This window comes from Xenopus laevis, chromosome 5S (genome assembly GCF_017654675.1).
Source record: "Xenopus laevis strain J_2021 chromosome 5S, Xenopus_laevis_v10.1, whole genome shotgun sequence".
Taxonomy (NCBI): Eukaryota; Metazoa; Chordata; class Amphibia; order Anura; family Pipidae; genus Xenopus; species Xenopus laevis.
The window spans coordinates 115,075,184-115,096,257 of NC_054380.1; the positions used below are offsets into that span (position 1 = coordinate 115,075,184).

At 41.1% G+C, this 21,074-nt stretch overlaps 1 protein-coding gene across 2 annotated transcripts in view; it reads left to right on the top strand.

Annotated features, from left to right (window-relative positions):
* Positions 1 to 13,853, top strand: part of st6gal1.S (ST6 beta-galactosamide alpha-2,6-sialyltranferase 1 S homeolog) — a 33,911-nt gene extending 20,058 nt beyond the window's left edge. For both annotated transcript variants that reach the window (XM_041564992.1, XM_018265857.2), the window contains 5 exons: positions 5,925 to 6,594; positions 6,894 to 6,991; positions 8,058 to 8,159; positions 10,134 to 10,308; positions 12,380 to 13,853. In XM_041564992.1, coding sequence (XP_041420926.1) covers positions 5,925 to 6,594; positions 6,894 to 6,991; positions 8,058 to 8,159; positions 10,134 to 10,308; positions 12,380 to 12,621 — 1,287 coding nt within the window. In that variant the 3' untranslated portion in view covers positions 12,622 to 13,853. The remainder of the gene's footprint in view (positions 1 to 5,924; positions 6,595 to 6,893; positions 6,992 to 8,057; positions 8,160 to 10,133; positions 10,309 to 12,379) is intronic.
* Positions 13,854 to 21,074: the final 7,221 nt, after the last annotated feature.

Consider the following 21,074-nt stretch of genomic DNA (forward strand, 5'->3'; position numbering starts at 1 on the left):
TCTGTGTTTACTGTGCTGAGTGAAATGGGTAGAGATTTGTGCATAAACACTGCTTGTGTGTGTATGGGAGAAGCAGTTCTTTATCTTTATGCAGATTCATTGTGTGCTCACTTGCTGAGTGCTCCTGCTGCTATTTTAATAGGATTACTTTGCACTTTTTGCCCTGGGAATTCTCCGATGGAATTGCTGTAAAATGCTGTTAGAAAAAAATGTGATATATTACGCCGTTTTCTTTGTTACCCATTTGGTACATAAGCCACACTTTCTTTTTGTATACATGCAGGGTGCTGTGTTTGCAAGGCCCTCGGTTCTGTTTTTACACGAATGGTTCTGGTTGAAGGTTGATTCTATGGACAGGGCAGAATTTTTTAGCCAGGACACCCAGAGGCCGGTATTATCCTGGGCCGTCCCATAATTTGTGCCACCCTAGACCTGGGCCTCTGTGGCCTTGCTACAAATCTGGGCCTGTCTATGGATCCTTGTTAGGTAGTTGTAGAATTTTGCAATGGGTCATAGTGTTTTCATGTTGATGGGAAATTGACAATATGTCTAGCCCCATGTCAAATTTCAAAATTGAATATAAAAAAATCTGTTTGCTCTTTTGAGAAATGGATTTCAGTGCAGAATTCTGCTGGAGCAGCACTATTAACTGATTCATTTTTAAAAAATTTATTTTTCCCATGACAGTATCTTAACTGTATTTCCCAGGTATTTGGTGCTGTTCCCATATTCCCTAAAAATAAAGACAATGTCACCTACTTATAACCTTGCTTTAGGTAAGTTTTCAATGTCTCACATTTACTATAGGTATGGGGTCTCTTATCCAGAATGCTCAGGACCTGGGTCGCTCTGAATAATGGATCTTTCTGTAATTTGGATCTTCATACCTTTAGGGGCAGATGTATTAAGGGTCGAATATCGAGGGTTAATTAACCCTCGATATTCAACTGGGGAATTAAAATCCTTCGACTTCGAATATCGAAGTCGAAGGATTTTGCGCAAACGATCGAAGGAATAATCGTTCGATCGAAGGATTATCCTTCAACCAAAAAAAAGATAGCCAAGCCTATGGGGACCTTCCCCATAGGCTAACATTGACTTCGGAAGCTTTTAGGTGGCGAACTAGGGGGTCGAAGTTTTTTCTTAAAGAGACAGTACTTCGACTATCGAATGGTCGAATAGTCGAATGATTTTTAATTCGAATCATTCGATTCAAAGTCGTAGTCGAAGGTCGAAGTAGCCCATTCGATGGTCGAAATAGCCAAAAAACACTTCGAAATTCAAAGTAATTTTTCTTCTATTCCTTCACTCGAACTTAATGAATGGGCCCCTAAGTAATAAACCCAATAGACTTGTTTTGCTTCCAATAAGAGTTAATTATATCCAGACCCAGACTGGCAATCTGTGGGTTCTGGCAAATGCCAGAGAGGCTGTTGTATGGTTCCATGGAAGTTACCATACAGTGGGCTGGTTAGGGGCTGTTTGGGCCTCTGTGTACTTGGAATGGCAGGGCCTATTTTGACTCCCAGTCCAGACCTGATTATATCTTAGTTGGGATCATGTACAAGCCACTGTTTTATTATTACAGAGAGAAAGGAAATAATTTTTTAAACATTTGGACAAAATTGAGTCTATGGGAGACGGCCTTTCCGTAACTCTGAGCTTTCTGGATAATGGATCCCATACCTGTACTAGAAAACTATTTCTTCTGATATCTGTTTATTTGCTTCTGTTGGTTTACAGTGTTCATCACATCCTGTCTGTCAGTACAGATAGAGGCAGCTTTTGCAGGCAATATAGGCTACAGTTATATATATAGTGGATAATGTACCCCCTACTGTAATTTATAAAGATATTATGTCACCGACGAGTTATGTGACCATATATACAGGTCACATAACTCCGAGGTGACTTCTAATATCTTTATAAATTTCAGTAGGGGGTACATTATGCATTATAATCTACATTTTGTGTGAAATGTCGGAGGGGTCAGTGTCCAATTCTGGTCGCCGGTGTCCGAATCAGGTGCACCAGTGTCCAATTCGGGTGCACCGGCGTCAAATTCAGATACGCTGCATCAAATTCAACGGCCAGGGACCTCTGTTATAATCGGCGCTTTATGACATCAGAACGCGCCGTTTATAAGGAAATAATTTACAGTCTGGTCCCATAGGGAAATGACCAGACTGTAGATTATATAGCGAATAAAGTACCCCCTCTTGTAAAATATAAGGATATAAGTTACTGAGGAGTTTCATGACCATATAAAAACACGAGGCCGAAGGTCATTGAACTCCGAGGTAACTTCTAATATCCTCATATTTTACAACTGGGGGTACTTTATTTATTATAATACACAAATTTCAGTGAGTCATGTGACAGAAATGACATCAGAACTCACCGTTTATAACTGATGACATCAGAACTCAGATATTCATGGCTTTTGTGTATTATAAGATATTATCTAATTTGGAATCAAAGGAGGAATATGTGACTGATCTGGTCTGTTTAAGGAATTCTACCCTCAATCTTTTACTTTCCCATTAAGTCACTAGCTTGGACATCATAATATATATATATTATAGTACAAACACCTGCACTCTGTCCACTTTTTTCTCCAGGCCGGGTGCTCGGTCAAAGTCTTTATACATGCATAGAATGGACCAGCACACCGTTTTCTTCAATCAAACGTGTTTATTCAATACACACTGTGCATCCTATAATATATATATATATATATTAATAAAAATGAAAATTAACCCAAATTAAACAGATGATTCCCAGTTTGCAACGCTGGGAAAGTTGATGTTTAGGGTATAACTATACAATATATAGGAATAACAAATATCCAAGCAGATAACTTAATTGGTATTAAATATAACTGAAATTTATATTTACCAGTTGTAAGTTCTCACTGGCCTGTGATGTCACCCTGATCTCTCTTCCTGGAGCTTTAAGACATCTGATCCTTTTCTTTAATTTGGTTTGTAGTTTAAAATTCTGTTTTCCAGTCCTTTCCTTTTCTAAGTCCTCTTTTCCAGTTCTTAGTTCCTCTCCTGTTCTTAGTTCCTTTCTTTAGTTCTTTTTTTTAGTTTTCTTTAGTTTCCTTTTTCTATCCTCCTAATTGTCTCCTAATTTATCCCTCATTTCTGTCTAAAACTCAACCCCTGGGATTAATCAACTAACCAACTGGAATTGAAGGGTAGTCTCCAAAAGTTAAACTATCGCCATCTAATCTAAATATTTAGTAAAATGTCAATTATTGACCCCTGGACGTGATGTCCTACACTACCTGTAGATGGCACTATTGCCTCAAACATCGTGGCCTAAAAATATCTAAAAAATACATAATAGCCTTTGACCTCCTTAGTCTGGTGTTAAACACTAATGTTAACATTGCTACAGACTGGAACAATACTTTATGATTCCTTAATAGCTTTGGTACATACAATATACTTGTGAACACACTAGCCATTCAAAATTGGTCTGGTCTTTGATTAATTATTACCCTAACAAACATATAGGCTCTATTCTTTAAGATGTTCCCATCTTATACTCAAGCAGACACCAAGAATTCTACAACCTTTGAAATTTGCTTAAGCTTAAAATTGTGAAACACCTGGGTCAGCTAAGTTATCCTTTTTAGAAAATGAATTTCATGTATCTTCCCATCCAACATTAATTTGTATAAAACAAAATAAAACATTTATTCCTCATTACTACCTGATAGATCAAACATGTATAAATCATGTATACATAAAATAATATAAGGTTATATTATATACAATAATAACAATTATATGTTATTATTGAACCCAAATATTCTTATGATGAAATATTCATTTATTTGAAAATCCGACAACACACACCTACAAGCGCTGCACAGTGGCACAGCATTGTTTCCTTACAGACCTGGTTTCAAACAAGACAGTTTGTATTTTCTTCTAATCTTTGACTGGGTTTCCTCCCATACTCGAAAAACATACAGACAGGGTAACTGGTTCCTGATAAAACTGTCCATATTCTGTGTGATAACAATTCCACGCTCTGGGACAGGGAATGCCCCCAGCTTTGTCAATGTACCTGTTTATCGTTTGAAAGTGACATTATAGAAATACTAAAAGATGGAATGATAATTCATTTGTGAAATCAAGTTCACTACCCACTTGCTTGTTTATGAACTTCTTGCTGTGATAATATAGTAAAAATGTTGTGTTCTCTGCACAATTCTAGGGAAAACAACACTATTGAAGTTTCATTTCCTCTGGAAATAACCTCATATCCCTTGGCCCACTCCTTCCAGATCCTACTCCCATGCGAAGCTCATTAATGAAACATTAAGGGGCACATTTATTAAGGGTCGGATTTCGAAGTGGTAAAACTTCGAAATTCGTCCATCGAATTGTAGGAATTCTATAGTCAAAGCTTTTTTTTTGGAGTGAATTCAAATTGTTTGATCGATCACAGAAATCGTTCGAACCGAACGATTGGAACGATTTAATCTATCGGTCGAACGATTTTCAAAAAAAAAAAAATTCGACTTCTAAAAACATACTGGCTATGGGTTCTAGGAGGTCCCCATAGGCTAACATAGCAATTTGGCAGGTTTAAGGTGGCGAAGTGTCGAAGTCGAAGTTTTTTTAAAGAGACAGTACTTCGATTTTCGAATGGTCGAATATTCAAAGTTTTTTCAAGTCGAATTGAATTTTGGCCTATTCGAGGGTCAAAGTACCCAAAAATTACTTTGAAATTTGAAGTTTATGAATTCGAAAATTCACTTCGACCCATAGTAAATAGGCCCCCTAAATGATAATAGAATAATAGAACCTGTCCCATTTGCTTTTCAGTCTTTGCAGCCTTGCAAATGACAGTAAATACAGTGAAACCCTGATTTTAGGTTCCCTGATTTTAGCTTTTCCCGCATTTTACATTTTTTATTTGTGGTCCCACCAATGTATAATGCATTTCAATGGGTGCAGTTCCCTTATTTTAAGTAATATTTTCCTGGATTTTACATCAAAATTTTGTCTTGATGTGCCGAAAAACTACTTTTTTTCCTCTAAGTATTTTATTATTTGTGAAATAAAGAGGTTTTAAAATACTAACCAGATGTATATTTTGCCATGGTTCTGCCTGTAAATGGTCAATTCCAATTAGTCTGCCCCTTATACAGTCCTGCACCAATCACTTATTGCTTTAGGTTGTGCACATGTCCCCCATAGTGTAATATTAATGCTGCAATGTTTAACCCTTGTTATTAACACAGTAAATATTGTATCTCAAAGTAAATTGGACTCCTGTGCTTATATCCTTTCAGTACTTGAAGAAAAAGTTACTTTAACACATTTCCCAAATTTTACATTTTCCTGGGTTTTACATCATTTTTTCCTTGTCCCCTGAAAGTAGGGATGCACTGAATCCTCTGTTTTGGATAAGACCGAACCCCCTAAGCCTTCGCAAAAGATTCAGCCGAATACCAACAGAATCTGAATTCTAATTTGCATATGCAAATTAGGGGTGGGAAGGGGAAAACATCTCTTACTTCCTTGTTTTGTGACAAAAAGTCATGCAATTTCCCTCCCCATGCAAATTAGGATTTCGGTTCGGCCTGGCAGAAGGATTCGGCCGAATTCGAATTCTGCTGCAATAAGGCCGAATCCTGGCCGTTCACTTTCAGAGGCAAGGCAATCTAAAATAAAATGGTTCATGTTGATTTTAGGTTCTTTTAAAACAGATTTATTTTTCGCTTTATTTTTCCTGATTGTTATTTTAGATTATCTGAAATATTGAATTGGGCCTACCATTGCCTTTCCATTAGTTATTAGTATTATTTCTTGTCTTTTCCACCATATAAGCTAAAGAATTTCATTTAATATGAATGTACTGAGGTTATATTGCACTAATAGACTCCCTTCTCTCCTTAGGTTTATAAATACAAGATCCTTCCTAATATCATGGCCCGCTACATTAGTAAGTTCACTGTCATGTTCGTCATACTTTGCACTTTTGGCTTCTTTTTCTTGGACTTCTATGGTAAATCCAAATTTCTGGACAGCTGTACAACAAAGAAAGTGCATGCTAGGCAGTTCCTTGCGAGTAAATCTGAGGTGGAGCTGACCCAGGATGAAAAGAATAATTTAAGCGAAGAGATTGAAAGGAAAAAAGAGATTGAAAGGAAAATAACTATCGTCAGAGCAGAAGCAGAACATTTAGCTAAGTCCCGTCAAAAGCAACTAGTCCAATCAAGATGGGGACGATACAATAGGTATGGAGTATGGAATGAGCACATGTCATCAAAAGACATACTACCTAGACTGCAGGTGGTGAAGAAGTCGTACCAATCAATGAACAAATACAAGGTCAAATTTCAAGGAAAACCTGGTCAGTTATGCACACCACAAGAACTGCTGTGTGCAATAAAAAATAAGGTGAATATGAGTACCCTTGTGAGAGCTGACCTTCCCCAAAATGCCTCCTCCTGGAGCCAATACTTGCCCATAAAGACTCTACAGGAGGAAATCAAAAGCCTGGGGAAATGTGCTGTGGTGTCATCAGCAGGATCCATCAAATACTCAAGTCTTGGACAGGAGATTGGTGAGTAAAGCCATAGCCAAAGTCTAGCACTAGATTAGTATTTCCAGTAACGAGAATTGTACTGGGCCACCAACTGAACTGGAACAAATAAAAGCATTCCTACCAGTTGTAGTAAGTAGTAAAATATCCCTGTTTCTTATAAAGGTACCGTGTGAGTAAAGCTGTTTACATTCAGTTATAGACTGCGGGGAGGCATGCATGATTTCATACAGATAAGCAATAATATATCAGTATATCTTCCGTTTGCTTTATCAGATTGGTATTTTTTCTTGTTCACTGCGTTTTCTTCCCATACGTAGATGCCCATGATGCGGTTTTGAGGTTTAATGCTGCTCCAACTCGAGGTCATCAAGATGATGTCGGAACAAAAACTACATTCCGTTTGCTGAATTCACAGGTAAGAGCAGAAAAACTTGTTCTGCTATGAAAATCCCATCTTTTTTTAGTGTAAGACTAAAGTACTGTTGCAAGTATTTCTGACATGGGCCAATGTGATAACCTCATTTTATCCAGGGTTAGAAACATGGATTTTTTTTGCTACACTAGTGATTTCCTTCTCAGCCAGTTTGAAGATAGAGGACTATCTATTTTTACTGCCCTCAGCCCAGGTGCAGAATTAGGGAGGGTCAACTACAAAAAACAAATGACTGTATAATACACTATGCTCTCACCCTCCCCAGCTCTCACCCTCCCCAGTCTTACTTTAAAGGAGAAGGAAAGGTTAAAACTAAGTAAGCTTTATCAGAAAGGTCTATATAAATACACCAGTAAACCCTCAGAGTAATGCTGCTCCGAGTCCTCTGTCAAAAGAAACACAGCATTTCTTTCCTTCTATTGTATACACATGGGCTTCTGTATCAGACTTCTTGTTTTCAGCATAACCTCCAGGGCAGGGTTTGAGCATGCTCAGTTTGCTCCTCTCTCCCTCCCTCCTCCCATCCCTGCTGTAATCTGAGCTCAGAGCTGTAAGTGAGTAGTGAGAGACTCAGGCAGGAAGTGATGTCACACCAACCTAAAATGGCAGCTTCTATCCTAAACAAACAGAGACAGTATCTAGAGTTGTTTACTCAAGTATGGTAAAGCATTCTGCAGAATAAATATAGCGTTCTAGCTTGCACGATTGTGGCTAATCTGTTGGCAATATACTGTCTTGGAGCTTTCCTTCTCCTTTAAGTTTGAGAAATAGTGAGTGGGTGTGGAGAAGTTGGGGGTTCAAGTATCTCTTGGACCAGCATTGTCTCAGCCTGTGCCCAGGCTATATAGTTTCACCTTTTCCCCTTAATTAGCTCTCTATGCAGAAAAGGTAGGGAACTTTTGCTACAGTGCACCTATAATTTCTCAAGCCTATGCCAGCAAACATTAAGGCTCCAAAGGTTGCCTATCTTGGAGCTACTCAAATTCTTAAATCTTGTAGGCACAATTTAACCCTGCTTTTATTAAAGTATTTTTCTGATTGTGTGCAGCTTGTTTCCCGTCCTGAGCTTAAATTCTTTGAAGATCCTCTGTATAAGGAAGGCACCTTACTTATGTGGGACCCATCACAATACCAAGCAGATTTAGATCAGGTAAAATTATGTAGAATTTCATATTACTTTTATTTAGATTAAATCACACATTAGTCAATGGGTGTCAACATTTTTTTTAAGTGCAACAACAATTTTTTCTCACTCCATATGCATTAAAGTCAATGGGCATTTTCCTTGTGGCGACTTTTTTTTTCGACGACTTGTTTGTCGAAATGCATCAGGGTAAAGGCAAGCGCAGCTGCTAGCACCAGCTTCTTGTTATGGCTCGTGATGGGTGAATAAATTCGTCAGGCGCTAATTCGTGGCAAATTTCTGTGTTTTGCTGCTGGCGAATAAATTCACGAAACTGGCGCGAAAATTCACTGTTGTCAAGAAATTTTGGACATGCATCAGAAAAGTTGCTTGTGACAAAACCATTGCGCATCAACATTATTCAAAATTGAAATGATCATCAGAACTGACGCGGGTGTCATAATTGACGCAGGCGTCAAAATTCACATTTTGTGAATTTTTCGCAATTTAGCGAATTTCGCAGGGAATTTGAAAAATTTTTTGCCAAGTGAAACGGACAAATTCGCCCATCAATTGTTGTGGCTACAAAAAGCCAAAAAAAACCCTTGCCATAGACAATACCTCTGATAAAACATACATAGAGGGTTATTTATTAAGTCACGATTTTTTTTCGTCACATCGATATATTAAGCCCGAATCTGTTCCAAGTCGGGATCCGAAAATACTCCATCTAAAACCTGCCAAATTCATGTAAAAGTCAATGGCAAATGTTGCCTTAACCATTTGAAGATGTTTTCGGGATTTGACGCTGGTTTTTCTGCGGTTTTTGGGTCCGTGTTTTTTTTTTGGGGTCCATGGTTCTGTGGTTTTTGGGCGTCAATCTCAAAAAAATTGGGTTTTTTGAACAAAAATCCGATCCGATATTATTTAGGTTTTTTTATTGATAAATATGGGCAAATCATGGATTCTAGTTTGGTCGAACTTTTTTTTATTTAAAAAATATGAAAATTTCAGATTTTGATACATAACCCCCGTAGTGTCTTCTCTAAGCCAATTATCACTATTGTCTATTATGTAGCCATGACAAGTAGCTGCTACTAGTGTGTCTTCACCTTTAAAGTCAATGGGTGTTTTTCGTAACTTATTTGCCTCTGCGACAATTTTGTTGTGGTCAAAATTTTCATGGCAGATTTTTGCAGCAGTTTTGGCAAAAATAGATGAGCAGATGGCAAAGTGCCTGGCGAAACAATTCACTCATCACTACTAATTACGCACCTTAAAAAACATCTTACGCTACATTTCTTTTGGACAGAGACATAGACTCTCAGGGAGATTAGTCACCCAGTGACAAATCTCCGCTTCTTTGGGGCGACTAATCTCCCTGAACTGCCTCCCACCACCTAGAATGTAAATCGCCGGGGGGTGGCAATTGGTGCACTTCGTTTTCCGAAGTCCCCGAAGTTGCCTCACAAGGAAACTTCAGGCGACTTCGGAAAACGAAACGCTCCAATTGCTATTCTGCCGGCGAGTTACAGCCGCGGGAGGCAGTTTGGGGAAATTAGTCACCCTGAAGAATAGGCAATTTATCGCCGGGCAACTAAATCTTCCCGAATCTGAGCGTGTGTCTCTGCCCTTCAGAATCAGTGCATGGTTGCTAGGGTAATTTGGACACTAGTAACCAGATTGCTCAAATTACAAACTGGAGAGCTCATGAATAAAAGGTTAAATAGCCACAAATAGTAAAAAATCCAAAAAACCAATAGCAAATTGACTCAGAATTTTCTACATCATACTAAAGGTTCATTTAAAGGTGAACAACGAAGGAAGGAAGGAAGGAAGGAAGGAAGAAGCAGCTGAACACCCCCTTTAACTAAATGTTTTTCTATCTAGAGCCTAACGTCAATTAAAAAAAGATACTTTGGAGAATAATCCGAATGGTGTTCATTGTTTAATGTGTTTAATGGCACTAACATTGCACTGTGTCTTTATCTCTGCTCTCAGTGGCACAGGAACCCAGACTATATGTTCTTTGAAAGATATAGTACGTATCGGAGGAAGAACCCAGACCAGATGTTCTATGTCCTAAACCCACAGGCTGCCTGGCAGCTGTGGGATATAATTCAGCAAAACTCACCTGAAGACATTCATCCGGGCCCTCCTTCATCTGGCTTTTTAGGTAAGTCACATGCAACATGAGTCACATATGGTCCTGTATGAATATTGCATCCCAAACAGAATATCTGATAGACCTTTGGCTCTACAAACACAAGCCTATATACTTACATGCACATAACATGGCACATTTGGATTAAGAAATTCTTCTATTAGCATCTTCCCAAGAAACCAGCCAGAGTTTAAATCCAAGAGTTATTAAATAAACTTCTCTACCTACAAGTTTTAGATAGATCTGCTGATTCAGTGGATTGTATGTTTTACTTTCATTGCTAAGGGCAGAGACACACGGGCAGATTCTGGGGGGATTATTCACCCGGCGACAAATCTCCTCTTCTTCGGGGTGACTAATCTCCCCAAACTGCCTTTCCTGCCGGGTAGAATGAAAATCGATGGCTGGATGGCACTCAGAGCGCTTCGTTTTCCAAAGTTGCCCCGAAGTTGCCTCACGAGGAAACTTCGGGCGACTTCAGAAAACTTAGCACTCTGAGTCAGCCTGAAGAAGAGGAGATTTGTCTCCTGGCGACTAATGAATATCTCTGCCCGTGTGTCTCTTCCCTTAAAGGGAATAATCTGATTTTCTATAGATAAAGAGTTCCTGGTTAGATACATTCCCCGGATCAGTAGTTGACTCAGATAGAGATTTTGTGAAACTGGCACAACAGCAACAAATACTGTGTTTATACTGCAGGAAATTAAAATGCAAAAATTTAATTAAATTTAAAATTAAAATTTTTAAAATTTGAAATTAAATTAAATTAAAACGCAAAATACAACTTACTTTCATTCATAGGGGAAGGGCATCAATGGTCCAATAAATAATCTGTTTCCCTCTATTTCTGGCAAGTACTTCTAATCCTTTTCCAAATATTAGTTATTTTACTAGACGTACAGTATGCTGATGTCACTAGCCATCTATTTCTCTCAATTACACAAACTTCACACACTCAGGATTATGATGGCTTTATTGATAACCTGGGGTCAAGTGTGAAGCCAGTGCTCTACTGTAGACTTCCCACAGCCTCCTCATATACCTCATATACCCACATAACTAGAGTCTTGGTTTCTGCAGCAGACTTTTGCTTCTTATTGCTCTGCTGCTCTTCTTGGTGCAAAATCAGAGGTTAAGTAGTATATTTCCAGATGGTGGCCATGTGAGCATACCCTCAAACAAACGTTCATAATATGGGGCAAAGAATTATGGTTATGGTGACAAAGAGAACATAAAATCTTAGAGATCTAGAAGTGGATGGAGAGGCAAATAACTGGCCTGATAAGTGATATGATACATTTTTTATTCTTTAAATTTATTTTACTTTTCTTACCTCCAACAACTATTTTTGCTCCACTATTTACTTTCGCACCTACCTTGTCCTGCTCCCACAGGATCACTGTAGGTGATCAAGAAATAGGGCTCCCCAGGAGGTTCAATTGCCCCCCCCCACTGTTATCACGTTTATTCTGTGTGTCATTAAAGGAGAATTCAACCCTTAACTAAAAAAAAAACCCTACCCTACGTAGACCTCCCTCCACCCCCACCCAGCCTAGCTGCTAACTTTTTACTTACCCCTCGGTGCCGATCAAGGATCGCCAGCCATCTTCTGGGTCTTCGGTAATCTGAGACATGGGCAGTTGGAGAAATTTTCCGGTTCGTGACAACTGCAACTGTGCCGAAATGACGTAAATTGCAGAAGCGCTGGAATAAGACATGAAGACCCGGAAGATGGCTGCCATGAACTGTGATCCCTGAATAAGTAAGGTAAGTAAGGTAAGTAAAAAGTTAGGGGCATTTCCCCGGGGTAACAGCTAGAATGGGGGAAGCGGGAGGGGGTCTACATAGGGTAGGGTTAAGGGTTAAGGGTGGAATTCTCCTTTAAGGGTTAAGGGTTGAATTCTCCTTTAACTTTGCACATTATAGGGTAGGACATACCTGTAGCCTACTTAGAATGATAACACATCTAGTAGTATATGAGCATCAGAATTTTCCCAGTTAAATGTTGAAAGACACAGCTTTGTGAAAGCATAATATATACATCCAAATTTATACTTTTTTTTTTTAATCCTATTCCTCCAAGGGATCCTGCTGATGATGAATCTCTGTAATCAGGTGGATGTTTATGAATTCCTGCCATCCAGACGTCAGACTGATTTCTGTCACTATTATGAGATATATCAAGATCGTGCCTGCACCCTGGGGGCCTACCACCCTCTCATGTATGAGAAGAACCTGGTGAAAAAGCTCAATCTTGGAGACGACAACAGCATATATCACTTTGGAAAGGTCACAGTTCCAGGACTCAGGGGGCTGCAATGCTAAGTAAGATGGAGCAAAGGATGTGGGGAAAAAATTGGTTTCTTTGCACCATAGAAGATAATCCATTAAAAGACAATACCACTAGGAGAGAACACCATAGCTACCTGGAAGTGCCGCTACTAAACAAATGTAAGACATGGTTTGGTTGTTACATTTCAATGAACAATTCACCCTATGCACAGTCTTCTACCCGGGAAGTCTACTTGGAAAACAAAAGCCTTTTGTAAATAGCTTTTCCTTTTTGAGAAAATTGGAATATTTTATCTCAGGGAGTCCTTGTTGAAGTCCTGTGAGATCCCATTCGGTGAATAACACATGGATGTTTTGATTGTTACACTCTTAAATCGACAGGACAGATATTTGTGATAACAATTTAATTCGGACAGAGCAGGTTCACATTGTAAATGTTGCCCTATTAGGCAAAGCATTGCTGGAAATGAGTCTCCTAGTGATCATATGTCAGCATATGTATTCTGACATACCTGTTCTAAATGATTGTCAGTTTTTGGACCCAGTAAGGCAAAAGCATATAGGTCCTTTTGGGAACCTGTCGGTTGTGTCCACTAAACAATTCTCCTTTCTGTGGATGTCTGGAGAACCATAGAACCATAGACCCTAAATAGCAGCCCCTTTACTATTTGCAGGATAAAATACAGATTTTGGAGATGGACCCTGATTTTGGCCACGCACAAAATTCTAACACACAATGAACTCATCTAGCTGGACATGTTTACTCGCATAGTCGCTGAAGCACCAGATCATTTACCCATAGCAACCAACAATCGATTTTTATACAGTGTACTGCAAGTAGCTTTTGTAATGGAAAAGCTGATTGGTTGCTGTGATATTAATGCACCAGGGCAAATTAACACCTAAATTAGTCTAGAAGAAACACAATTTGGATATTTACTGTCACCAGGCCCAGACTGGCAATCTGTGGGTTCTGGCAAATGCCAGAGGGGCTGCTATAAGGTCCTATAGAAAGTCAGTATTTAGTGGGCTGGTGGGGGGCTGTTTGGGCCTCTGTGTGGGCTGAGTGGGCCTCTATGTACCTGAAATGCCAGGGCCTATTTTAATTCTCAGTCCGGACCTGACTGTCACCATGAGAAGCCCCTTAGCATAGTACAGGTATGGGATCCGTTATCCGTAAACCCCTGATCCAGAAGGATCCAAATTACAGAAAGGCTGTCTCCCATAAACTCCATTTTATCCAAATAATCCAACTTTTTAAAAATTATTTCCTTTTTCACTGTAATAACAAAACAGTAGCTTGTACTTGATCCAAACTAAGATTTATTTAATCCTTATTGGAAGCAGGACCAGCCTATTGGTTTATTTAATGTTTTCATGATTTTCTAGTAGGTTTAAGGTAAAAAGATCAAAATTACAGAAAGATCCGTTATCCGGAAAGCCCCAGGTCCCATACCTGTACTAAAAAATAAATGTTAAGCAAGGCGGCTCACTTCAGGCATTTATTAGTGTAAAATAATCACAACAAACAACATCAAAAGCATTGTATAAAGCTATAAGCAACCTCTGATGAAGCACCCAATGGCGCAAAACGTGTCAGGAAGGAGTGGCTGGCATGAGGTATGCTGACATAGGGAGGACACTGATTTGTGGTATGTTTTGACTTAATACGATGCTTTTGTTGTTGTTTGATGTGATTATTTTGCATTAATAAATGCTTGACATTATCCACTGTGCATATAATTTATCTATTAGTATATGAGGACCACTGACTTCTTTTTTTTTAATAGGTAATTCCCAGAAGCACTTTTAATGAGGAAAGGAGCATATAGTAAATAATGGGCCAGATTCAGTTCAGTGAGAAGATTTATCTCATGAAAAGTCATGGACGAGATTTAATTTGTGATGCAATTCAAGTCGGATATCCATGAGATATAATTTGTGATGCGATTCAAGTCGGATATCTTATCTCATGGTGTATCACATCTAATCCACTATTTTAGGAATCGGCGAATCCTTCCCAATAGATTTGGCCAAAAAACACCAAACCAAATCCTAAATTTCATATGCAAATTTAAGGGAAAGAGGGGCTAAAGATCTAAACATCATTTTAGTTGCTTGTTGTGTGACGAAAAGTCACGTGGATTCAGCCAAATCCTGCAGAAAAAAGCCAAATCCTGGATTCGGTGCATTCCAACTTGCTTATCCCTAAATTGCGAGATCATTTTTTTCTTACTGAATTGATTCTGGCCCAATATATTTTATTGTAACAAAATATATATTATACCTGTACTGTGACTGTGACTGACACAGATGAACAAACCACTGTTTTCTTGTATGTATGCAATAAGTTACTTTATTCTATATTTGGAATGAAGGATACATTGATAAAGTCTCCTAGATAGACCTGCGTGTATCATACGGGCATTCTAATATATTCTTTTAATGCTTGGACTTTTCATGCTTTGCAAAAATTGGGAATGTACTGTTTATCTCAATTTTAGTATTACTGTGGTATTTTCTTATTTCCCAGAGTGATGCTCATTTACTTGATATGCCTTTATACATAGAGCAAAGAGGTCCAGCCTGCAGTTGATTATGGATTTATAATCCCATTCATTCTGTGCAGGGAGCTTTAGTCCAAGTAGCTGGAGGGCTGCAGGTTGGATGTCCCTGTTTGCTAAATCGTCCAGTTCGTTAATATTTTATCCCCAGGATAAATAAATATATTTTTGTACTATTGTCTCTACTATGTGTAATTGATTATTAGAAAGCAAAGGATTTTCTCCTGGATTTTTATTAAATTATTTAATTTCTACTCCAGAGCTAGTAGCAGCAGCTACAAAATACAATGCCATAAACAATACTCCTTTGCTAAAACACAGTTTGGGGCAGATTTATCAAGGGTCGAATTTCGAGTTCATGGGAGTTTGTAAAAACTTCCATAAACTCCCATGAACTCAAAATTCTGAAACATACGACCAATAGGGATGTTGCGGACTGTTCGCGCGAACATCGACTGTTCGCGAACGTCGCGCGTCGTTCGCCATTTTGGGTTCGCCTTACCTGGCGCTTTTTTTTGACCTCTCACCCCAGACCAGCAGATATATGGCAGCCAATCAGGAAGCTCTCCCTCCTGGACCACCCCCACACCCCCTGGACCACTCCCCTTCCATATATAAACTGAAGCCCTGCAGCGTTTTTTCATTCTGCCTGTGTGTGCTTGCAAGAGCTAGTGTAGGGAGAGAGCTGTTACTGATTTCACTGATTTCTTTGAGGGACAGTTGATAGTAAGTTTGCTGGCTAGTAATCTACTTGATACTGCTCTGTATTGGAGGGACAGAAGTCTGCAGGGATTTGAGGGACATTTTAGGTTAGGTAGCTTTGCTGGCTAGTAATCTACCTTCTACTGCAGTGCTCTGTATGTAGCTGCCTGCTGTGGGCACTGATCTCTTCTGATCTCATCTGCTGACTGCTGTAATAACCCAATAGTCCTTGTAAGGACTGCTTTTATTTTCTTTTTTGTTGTTTTACTTTGCTACTTTAACAGCCCAGTGCTATTAGTCTAGCTGTGTTGGGGAGTGGGACTGGTGTGCTGCTGTGCTGCTCCTAGTAGTTCAGCAGCAGCAACCCGAGAAATTTTTTTTTAATATACATATATTTTTTTTTTCTTTTACTTATCTTACTGTTCTTTAACGTGTACAGTGCTGTTGCTGTTCTTCATAGTAGTGCACCAATAGTAGTGCACTTGCAGGCATTATTTGCCCAGTGTGTTCTTCAAACAACAACCATCTAGCTGTGTGAGCTTGTTCACATTCTGTCTAAATATCAATAATAATACCGTCTCCAGAAACACCACCCGAGTGACGTTTTTCCAGGCAGCAATAATATATTCCGTATCCACTGCTGTAGAAGTGTATAGGTTGACCTTGTAGGCCTTGTTTGCCCAGTGTGTTCTTCATTTTCAAACAACTCCCATCTAGCTGTGTGAGCTTGTTCACATTCTGTCTAAATATCAATAATAATACCGTCTCTAGAAACACCACCCGAGTGACGTTTTTCCAGGCAGCAATAATATATTCCGTATCCACTGCTGTAGAAGTGTATACGTTGACCTTGTAGGCCTTGTTTGCCCAGTGTGTTCTTCATTTTCAAACAACTCCCATCTAACTGTGTGAGCTTGCTCACATTCTGTCTAAATATCAATAATAATACCGTCTCTAGAAACACCACCCGAGTGACGTTTTTCCAGGCAGCAATAATATATTCCGTATCCACTGCTGTAGAAGTGTATACGTTGACCTTGTAGGCCTTGTTTGCCCAGTGTGTTCTTCATTTTCAAACAACTCCCATCTAGCTGTGTGAGCTTGTTCACATTCTGTCTAAATATCAATAATAATACCGTCTTCAGAAACACCACCTGAGTTGTTGTTGTTGTTGTTTTAAAAATAATGCCAGGCAAAGGCAGGCCGCCACGCAGAGGCACTAGGGGCCGTGCTGCTATGCTATCCTGTGGCCCTAGGAAATTGCCCAGTTTTAAAAAGGCAATGACCCTGAACTCCCAAAATGCTGAAGAGGTAGTTGACTGGCTTACACAGCACACCCCATCCTCTACCGTTTCTAACTTTACCACAACATCCTCATCCTCCACTGCTATGGCCACCCCACGTAACACTTCCTCCACCACCGGCGCCCCTTCTTCACTGGAGTCAGAGGAGTTATTTTCACATGAGTTTCTTGAACTGAGTGATGCGCAACCATTATTGGCAGAAGAAGATGAAGGAGATGAGGACGTTACACCAGATTTAATTCTGGCAGAGAACACAACAGAGATGGACATAATGAGTGATGAGGAGGTCCCCGCTGCTGCTTCCTTCTGTGAGCTGTCAGAAGAAATTGATGCATCTGAGGAGAATGAGGATGAGGAGATTGATGTTTTGTGGGTGCCCAGTAGAAGAGAGCAAGAGGAGGATAGTTCAGATGGAGAGACGGAGAGTCAGAGAGGCAGGAGGAGAATAAGACTTAGAAGAAGCAGGGAGGACAGCTCGCAGGGAACAGTAGGGCAACAACATGTATCGGCACCTGTGGTCAGCCGGCCAACGCACCCGCCATTGCCGCCAACGCCGCCGACTTCTACTGTTACCGCCAGATTGCCAGCCTCAAAAAGGTCAGCAGTGTGAGATTTTTTTAATGTGTGTGCCTCTGACAAAAGCGTTGTAATTTGCAATGAGTGCAGTCAGAAACTGAGTCTTGGGAAGCCCAACAGCCACATAGGTACAACTTCTATGCGAAGGCACATGAACGGCAAGCACAAAGCACTTTCGGAGCAACACCTCAAAGGCAACAGGCAAACTAAAAGCCACCCTCCTTCTGGTCCAGCATCTTACTGCTCTACCTCTGCTGTCCTTGACCCGTCTGAACCACCCTCCACTCCGCCTTCCACCTTGACCACCAGTTCCCATTCCCAGTCATCTGCCCCCAGCCAAGTTTCTGTGAGGGCCATGTTTGAGCGTAAGAAGCCAATGTCTGCGAGTCACCCCCTTGCCCGGCGTCTGACAGCTGGCTTGTCCGCACTCTTAGCCCACCAGCTTTTACCATACCAGCTGGTGGACTCTGAGGCCTTCCGCAAATTTGTAGCAATTGGGACACCGCAGTGGAAGGTACCCAGCCGCAATTTTTTTTCAAAAAAGGGAATACCACACCTGTACCACCATGTGCAGAGCCAAGTCACCGCATCTCTGTCACTTAGTGTTGGGCCAAAGGTCCATATGACTACTGACGCATGGTCCTCCAAGCATGGTCAGGGCAGGTATGTCACCTACACTGCCCACTGGGTGAACTTGGTAATGGCTGGGAAGCAGGGAATGTGTGGCTCAACAACAACAGTGGAGTTGGTGTCACCGCCACGGATTGCACGCGGTTCTGCCACCACCTCTACTCCTCCTTCGCTCTCTACCTCGTCTTCTTCCTCTTCTTCGTCCTCTGCTGCTGGGTCCTCCTCCTCCACACCTGTGCACCCCCAGCTCCCCCTAGGCTATTCGACGTGCCAGGTACGCCGTTGTCATGCTGTCTTGGGGATGACGTGCCTGGAAAGCAGAAACCATACCGGATCTGTACTCCTGTCATCTCTGCAGTCACAGGCCGATCGGTGGCTGACCCCACACCAACTGAAGATCGGAAAAGTGGTGTGTGACAACGGAAGCAATCTGTTGGCAGCACTGAGACTGGGCAATTTAACACATGTGCCCTGCATGGCACATGTTCTGAATTTAATAGTCCAACGTTTTGTCTCAAGGTACCCAGGATTCCAGGACCTTCTCAGGCAGTCCAGGAAGGTGTCGGCCCATTTCAGACGGTCCTACACAGCCATGGCACGCCTTGCTGACATTCAGCAGCGGTACAACATGCCAGTCAGGCGTTTGATTTGCGACAGCCAGACTCGCTGGAATTCAACGCTCCTCATGTTGGAACGTCTGCTGCAACAACAAAGAGCCGTCAACGAATACCTGTTTGAACTGGGTGGTAGGACTGGATCTGCAGAGCTGGGGATTTTTTTACCCCGTTACTGGGTGCTTATGCGCGATGCCTGCAGGCTCATGCGCGCTTTTGAAGAGGTTACAAATATGGTCAGTTGCACCGAAGGCACCATCAGCGACCTAATACCCTTTGCTTTCTTCCTGGAGCGTGCCGTGCGACGAGTGACAGATGAGGCTGTAGACCAGCGTGACGAGGAGCAGGAAGCGCACGATTTCTGGTCGGAATCACCAGAACGAACCCAGGCACCTGCTGCAACGCAGGGAGAGGTGTCAGAAGTGGAGTCAGATGAGGAAGGTGGCTTTGTGGAGGAGGAGGACCAACAGGAGCAGGCTTCCCAGGGGGCTAGTGGTGACCTTTTGGGGACCCCTGGTCTTGTAAGTGGCTGGGGGGAGGAGACCGTGGATGATGCAGTCCTTGATAACGAGGAAGCGGAGATGGATACCTCTGCATCCAACCTTGTGAGAATGGGGTCTTTCATGCTGTCATGCCTGTTGAAGGACCCCCGTATCAAGAGGCTTAAGGAGAAGGACCTGTACTGGGTCGCGACTCTACTAGACCCTCGGTACAAGCATAAAGTGGCAGAAATGTTACCAACATACCACAAGTCTGAAAGGATGCTGCATTTACAAACCAGCCTGCAAAACATGTTGTACAATGCTTTTAAGGGTGATGTCACTTCAGGAACTCATCAACATTCCAGGGCAGAGGTGCCAGTAATCCTGCCACGAGCGCACCTGCAAGGACAAAGCACTTTGGCCACTCTGTAACGTCAGACATGCAAATGTTTTTTTGTCCAAGGCAGCGGCAGAACCCTTCTGGATCCACCCTCAAAGAACGCCTCGACCGGCAGGTAGCGGACTACCTGGCATTAACTGCAGATATCGACACTCTGAGGAGCGATGAACCCCTGGACTACTGGGTGCACAGGCTTGATCTGTGGCCAGAGCTGTCACAATTTGCCATGAACCTCTTGTCTTGCCCCGCCGCAAGTGTCCTCTCAGAAAGGACCTTCAGTGCAGCAGGAGGGATTGTAGCTGAGAAGAGAACTCGCCTAGGTCACAAAAGTGTGGATTACCTGACCTTTATTAAAATGAATGAGGGGTGGATCTCGGAGGGTTACTGCACGCCGGAAGACTTGTTCTGAGTTTCTGATTCTGACTCCCCATGCAGCTGTCCTTCTCTGCACGCCTCATGACTCCACAAACAGCTGTCCTTTAGCGTTCTCCTCCCTCCACCACCGTTACAAACTAGGGTGCAAACCCTACTGGTTTAATTTGAATCCAGGTAAATCCTGAGTTTTTCTGGCCTCTGTGCTTCAGTGGCTGTGACAAAAAAAAAAGGAATATTTTCAGCATTTATATGGCATATTGTTTCTGGCCTCTGTGCTTCAGTGGCTGTGACAAAAAAAATGAATTTTTTCAGCATTTATATGGCATATTGTTTCTGGCCTCTGTGCTTCAGTGGCTGTGACAAAAAAAAGGAATATTTTCAGCATTTATATGGCATATTGTTTCTGGCCTCTGTGCTGCAGTGGCTGCGACAAAAAAAAATGAATTTTTTCAGCATTTATATGGCATATTTTTTCTGGCCTCTGTGCTTCAGTGGCTGTGACAAAAAAAAAAAGGAATATTTTCAGCATTTATATGGCATATTGTTTCTGGCCTCTGTGCTTCAGTGGCTGCGACAAAAAAAAATGAATATTTTCAGCATTTATATGGCATATTTTTTCTGGCCTCTGTGCTTCAGTGGCTGTGACAAAAAAAAAATGAATATTTTCAGCATTTATATGGCATATTTTTTCTGGCCTCTGTGCTGCAGTGGCTGTGACAAAAAAAAGGAATATTTTCAGCATTTATATGGCATATTGTTTCTGGCCTCTGTGCTTCAGTGGCTGTGACAAAAAAAAAGGAATATTTTCAGCATTTATATGGCATATTGTTTCTGGCCTC